Here is a 6,125-nt window from a genome sequence, read left to right on the forward strand (position 1 = left end):
GGCGCCGCGGCGTCTTACGGCGGAGGCGACCGGCCGTCGGTGGCGGGACCACGGCTGCGGCAGCTTGGTGGCGGAGGGCCGGGCAGCGGCTCAAAGCCGCGGGGGCGGAGAATGACGGAGTGACGGCGACCCGGTGGCGGAGGGCCGGGCAGCAGCTCAAAGCCGCAGGGGCGGAGAACGACGGAGTGACGGCAACCCGATGGTGGCAACCGCTTCCGGCTCGTTGGCTGCTCCCCTTTTTTTCAATCCGATCCTGAATTCACTTCCGGGGTCTTCACGCGAAAAGTACTCAATATGGTATGGGGCTTCACGTGAAAAGTCCTCGATATGGCAACTTGGAGGCGGCCTTGGCAGTTGGCGATGGCTGGGCAAATCGATTGTGTCAACCTCGGTTACCTGTCGGTCTCGGTGACACGCGGCTGCGGCGTACAACAACTTTTGCAGTAGAATCGATCTTCACCGAATTGATCACACGACGACGGCAGCGACGCAGGAACCCTAATCGCTTTCAATCGCAAGTCTCATGTATGCTGTTCTGACAGCTCGTCCATGATGTGGATTCTTCTGCTGTAATCTTTTCTTCATCCCATGAAATTTCTCGGGATGTGGGATAACAACAGAAAATTGCGAACTTCTTGATCCTGGGGAAGATCCCTCCAAGAACTCAACACCACCGTGCGCAAGCCCCACGGTGGGCGCCAACTGTCGTGGAATTGTCACGGCAGATGTCCTTAGTGTCAGGACTTAGTCGCGAGGCCAACGCATCTATGTGGTAGCTTGAGAGGGGTTGAGCGGAATCGAGAGATACAGCACAAGACAAGGATTTAGACAGCTTCGGGCCCCGGGAAACATCATCCGGTAACAACCCTACATGTTGTTTGAGGCTAGGTCTCATTATGATCACGGGAGAGTCGCCGGGAACCGGCTCTCGGTGTTTAGCCCTAGAGATTGTTTCTTGTCTTGTCTGTCCCTCTTTGGGGTGCCCTGCCCCTCCTTATATAAGTTAGAGGGGCGGGTTACATGCGGAGTCCTAGTAGGACTAAGACTAGTCTAGCTTTTCTTACAAGTTGAATACAAGTCCGGGTCTTGCTTCCTTGGTAGGAGAATATTCCTTATGCCTTTCCTCATAAACCGGCCCACCATAACATGAGCCGGCCTTCTGGGCCTTGGGCCTACTCTTCTGTCTGACCCGCCGTCGGGGCCATCATTAAGTCGCCAGGCTCATGAATCGCCAATCCTCCGTCGGGTTACGATGAAGCGCCAAGTCCGGCCGGGTCATACTCCCGGCCGGGTCATACCGCGGGGTATATCCCCGACACAACAAGTACCGCTCCAAGGAGCGGTAGTACCGCTGACGCCAGCACCTGTTGCGTGCGCCTACAATAGTAGTTGCGGATGTAGTTTTTTACTACCGCTCTCGAGCGGTAGTACCGCAAAACTGCGTCCGGTACTACCGTGCCGGATTTCTGCACAGTCTCTTCTTCAGCGGAGGTTGACACGGAAGTAACTTTTACTTCCTTGCACCTCCTGTGGCTGTTGGAAACTACCCTACGGTAGTACCGTAAGGGCCTACGGTAGTACCGCTCCGGCGGTTCTACTGCATGTTGCCTCGTGCAGTAGTCCATCCTCTGGCCACTACCGTGCGTGCGGTAGTACCGCACCAGGCAGCGGTAGTACCGCAACCTCTTGCGGTAGTACCGCGACGTGGTGCGGTAGTACCACTGTGCACAGGCTGAAAGTGGGGGTTAACGGGTGGATCCCCCCCCCCCCACTATATAAAGGGGGTCTTCTTCCCCAAGAAGACCACCTCTCTCTTCCCCCAAGCTCCATTGTTGCTCCAAACCTCATTTTCGCCCGATCTCTCTCCCTTTGGGGGGAAGGAACTTCGGTAACACATCCTCGTCTCCACCGGCTCCACTTGTGATTATCTCTTCCCTTTACTTTGTGAAAGCTATTATTGTGTTGTATCCTTTGCTTGCACTTGTTGTTGTTGTTGTCGTTATTAGCATCATATAGGTTGTTCACCCAGTTGCACATATAGACAACCTATTTGTTGCTAAACCTAGTTTGTTAAGAAAAGCTAAAAATTGGTAGTTGCCTATTCACCCCCCCCCCCCTCCAGTCAACCATATTGATCCTTTCACCGGAGATCCGTAACTCCGATTGGGCTGAAATTTTGAGGGGATTTGCTTCCGGATATTATCTTTCTTGCGGCGAAAGAAGGGCACCAACCACCTTACAGGGGCCCCACAAGCTTGTTGGGCGCGCCCTGGGTAAGGGGCACGCCCCTTGAGCTAGTGGGCCCCTCGGGCATCGTCTCGCGTTGATTCCACTTCCCAAAAATCACATATATTCCAAAATAATTCTCCGTAAATTGTTATCGCGTTTGGACTTCATTTGATATGGGTATTTTGCGAAACAAAAAACATGCAACAAACAGGAACTGGCACTGGGCACTGGATCAATATGTTAGTCCAAGAAAATCATATAAATTGTTCCCAAAAGTATGTAAAAGTTGTAGAATATTGGCATGAAACAATCAAAAATTATAGATACGACGGAGACGTATCAACCCTCCAGAAAGTCCCAATCCACGCGATCATAGGCCTTCGAAAGGTCTAACTTGTAACCACGCAAAGGAAAGCCCCTCTTCAAGGATTGGATATGACGTATACACTCGAAGGAAATTATAGAGTTATCAGATATTAGCCCCCTAGAGATAAACGCACTCTTGTTCTCTGAAATAAGCTCACTGAGATAAGGCCTAAGACGATTCACCAAACACTTCGACACGATCTTATAGATCACGTTACACAAGCTAATGGGTGTGAAATCTTTCAATTCTTTGGATATAGCACCTGAGGAATAAACACAATAGTAGTATCGTTAACTCCATCAGGCATCAGACCAGTATAAAAGAACTTCAAAACAACAACAATTATTTATGTTTTAAGAATTAACCGGTTCCTCTGGTAGAACCTAGCAGGTGGAGCTTTAAGCGGTCCCATTTGAAACAAAGCATCTAAAACTTTTTTTCTTTCTGAAAACGGCCTACACAAGGGCTCGTTCATATTCTCTGTCACCCTTGTTTCATCAAAAAAACTCAAGCACCCTCGTCGGAGAAATAGTGGGATCTTTAGTATATTCCTCTTGAAAATATCTATATGATCATCTTTATCATTGAAGCAAACCGAGAGGTGATTTGAATCCAGTCAAAACTGAAACAAACGGGGGTTTGCTGTCCTTGTATGTATGTGTCCTGTAGACCTGTACTAAGAAAGTTGGAGCGCATGGGTGCCGTCTGATCTATCTTTTCCCTCACAATAGAAATTTTCTTTTGAGGTGTAGAAAAAATATTATCTACATTCACAGAGACATGTGTGCGAACGTGTCAAGGGTGAGCTGTGCCAGCATGCAAGAAAAGGAGCGGCGGTGCAACCTGGTAAGACTTGTACATGTGATGGGGTGACTTTCCAGCAGTCATTGGATCTTTCATTGCGCACCTAAAGCAAAGAATTGATCTCTGTCTTTTACTTGACTTGTAGTCCAGACTTCTTCTGACAAGCAAAACCCAGTGACACCGCGCCACCGCCCCCCTGCATGCGCAGGCCAATACGAAGTTCGAACATCGGTCGAGCTGCGAACCCAGCGATCGAGCGCCATGGGAACCAGCCTGCTGAACCTTCTCCTCATGGAGGTGGCGGCCATCGTGAGCATCATCCTCCTGTCCCTCCTCGTCGTGCTCAGCTCCTACCGCCGCCGCGCCGGCCACCCCGCCCTCCGCCTCTTCGTGTGGGCCGCGTCCACGCTCTTCCTCCCGCTCGTCTCCTACGCAGTCTCCGCGGCCGCCAAGTGGGACGCCGCGCGCGTGCCCCTCCTCCTCGCCTGGACCGTCTTCCTCCAGATCCTGCGCAACACCATCGACACCGCCCGCTCCTCCTCCCTCACCATCGACAGCAACACCTCCGGCGGCAGCAAGTTCCGCCCCTCCGTCGAGCAGCTGGCGCGGATGGGCTGGGTGGCGTTCCTCATCATCAGCAGCGGCGGAGAGGCCGGGAGCCCGCAGCTCACCGGCGTGCTCCTTTGGCTGTGGGTGCTCAGCCTCGTCAAGCTCATCCACCGGCTCGTCGCCGCGGAGCTCGCCAAGAACTCGTTCGCCGTCGGCCTCAACGCTTACCTCATCTCCGACTACATGAAGCAACTCCATGGCCGAGAGCAAGACCATCCAGGAGAAGACAGCGCGCAAGACGGCGTGCCGCCTTACCTGGTGATGGGCGAGGAGAAGCTGCACATCGAGGCCAGGCCGCATGGGTACCAAATTGGCCTGACGTCTCAGGCGCCGTCATTGTCCGCCGATGCCGGGCACGTGGTCACCATGGACCGGATATGGCGGCTTTATTCCGCCGGAGACTCGCTCCTCGCGTCCTATCCGCACACCAAGGATCTCTGCCTGTCCTTCTGCCTGTTCAAGCTGCAGCTCCGGAGGTTCCTCGGGTGCCCCCTCGCGGAGGTGGGCTCTCGCCGAGCTCTGGCATTCGTCCAGGATGGCCTCCTCGCGGGGAGCCCCGAGAGAGCATTCGGGGTGATCGAGACCGAGCTGACCTTCCTCGCCGACTTCCTCTACTCCAAGCTCACCTCCTTCTACGCGAGCGGGTGGTGGTTCCCGGTGCTCAACTCCACCCTCGTGCTCGCCACGTGGGTCAGCTGCCTCGCGGCCGGCGGTGCCATCGTGCACGACATGACCAACCAAGGCACGGCGCTCGCTGTGGACTACGAGCAGCTCAGGAACTACCTGCAGCGCCACGACACCGTGTTTCACGCCATCGTCGGCCTCGACGTGCTCGTCACCGTCTCCTTCATCGTCGCCATCGTCTTCACCGAAGGGTGGGAGATCGCCAACTACGTCCGCTCCGACTGGATCAAGGTGGCCACCATCTGCGAGTACGCGCGCCGCCCGTCGTGGCGCAGGTCGCGGTGGACGCGCGGCAAGCTCGCCCGCGTCCTCCGCTTCAACGCCGTCCAGCGCTGGGACGACCGGTTCGGTCAGACGTCCGTCCTGCAGACCCGGATGTGCTACTGCGGATGCGTCTCCCGGCAGGTCGACCGGATCTCCAAGACATCACTCCCCGTGCCGCCGTCGGTCAAGGCAGCCATCGTGACGACGCTGAGGACGAACCACGGAGCACTCGGGAACGGCGTGCTGTCGTTGCAACGTAGCGGCGTTGCCGACAAGTTTACCTGGGCTTGCCGCGTCGGTGACGGCGGCGGTGGTGAGAGAAGCATCTCCGAGCAGATCCTCGTGTGGCATGTCGCCACGAGTTTGCTTGAGATCAAGCGCTCGGAGGCAGCGGCTCATGGCAGCGACGACAACGACGTCGAGGACGGCGGAGACCGCGACCACACGGTGGTCGTGGCCACGCACCTGTCACGGTACTGCGCGTACCTCGTGGCGCTGAAGCCGCAGCTCCTGCCGGACCACCCGGCGTGGACGGAGGAGCTCTACGAGGGCGTCGCGGAGGAGGTGGCGAGGGTCCTCGCGCGCTGCGCCGGGCCGTTGGTGCGGTACGAGCGGGCGGCGACGTGCCTCGGCGGGAGCATGAACGAGACGCTGAGGAAGGCTTCCAAGCTCGCCCGGCAGCTGGCCGAGGAGGTCGGCGACGAGGAGGCGGTCTGGAGAATCCTGGCCGAGTTCTGGGCGGAGCTCATCGTCTTCCTGGCGCCGTCGGAGAACGTCACGGCGCATGCTAAGTCGCTCCGGCGTGGCGGCGAGTTCATCACCGTGCTTTGGGCGTTGCTCGGGCATGCGGGCATTGTTTGCCGTCCCGAGAGTGATGTCGAACACTCGCGTTAGCTGATCATGTCATCATTTGTATTTCTTTTTATTTGTTTGGGCGTGTATATATGAATATCAACTATTATTAACCTGCTATGAATATTGTATGCAACTCATCACGAACACACACCCACTTATACTTCGTCCATCCTGAGGCGAGCCTGCGACTGCGAGACCCCGCGGACCCGCGGTGGCGCGGTATATCAGCGCCCTGTGGAATGCCCCACCCTTTTTTTTTCTAGACGGAAAATACTCCTACATATCTCATATCATAGTACAAAATACGGTTAGT

The 6,125-nt window shown here is 55.6% G+C and overlaps 1 protein-coding gene across 1 annotated transcript; it reads left to right on the forward strand.

Moving 5' to 3' along the window:
- The first annotated feature begins 3,576 nt into the window (after positions 1 to 3,576).
- LOC123141268 (uncharacterized) lies at positions 3,577 to 5,908 on the forward strand. The gene has a single exon (XM_044560449.1). The coding sequence runs from the start codon at positions 3,662 to 3,664 to the stop codon at positions 5,849 to 5,851; it is 2,190 nt and encodes a 729-aa protein (XP_044416384.1). The 5' UTR covers positions 3,577 to 3,661; the 3' UTR covers positions 5,852 to 5,908.
- Positions 5,909 to 6,125: the final 217 nt, after the last annotated feature.

The sequence above is a fragment of the Triticum aestivum genome, chromosome 6D (genome assembly GCF_018294505.1).
Source record: "Triticum aestivum cultivar Chinese Spring chromosome 6D, IWGSC CS RefSeq v2.1, whole genome shotgun sequence".
Classification (NCBI taxonomy): Eukaryota; Viridiplantae; Streptophyta; class Magnoliopsida; order Poales; family Poaceae; genus Triticum; species Triticum aestivum.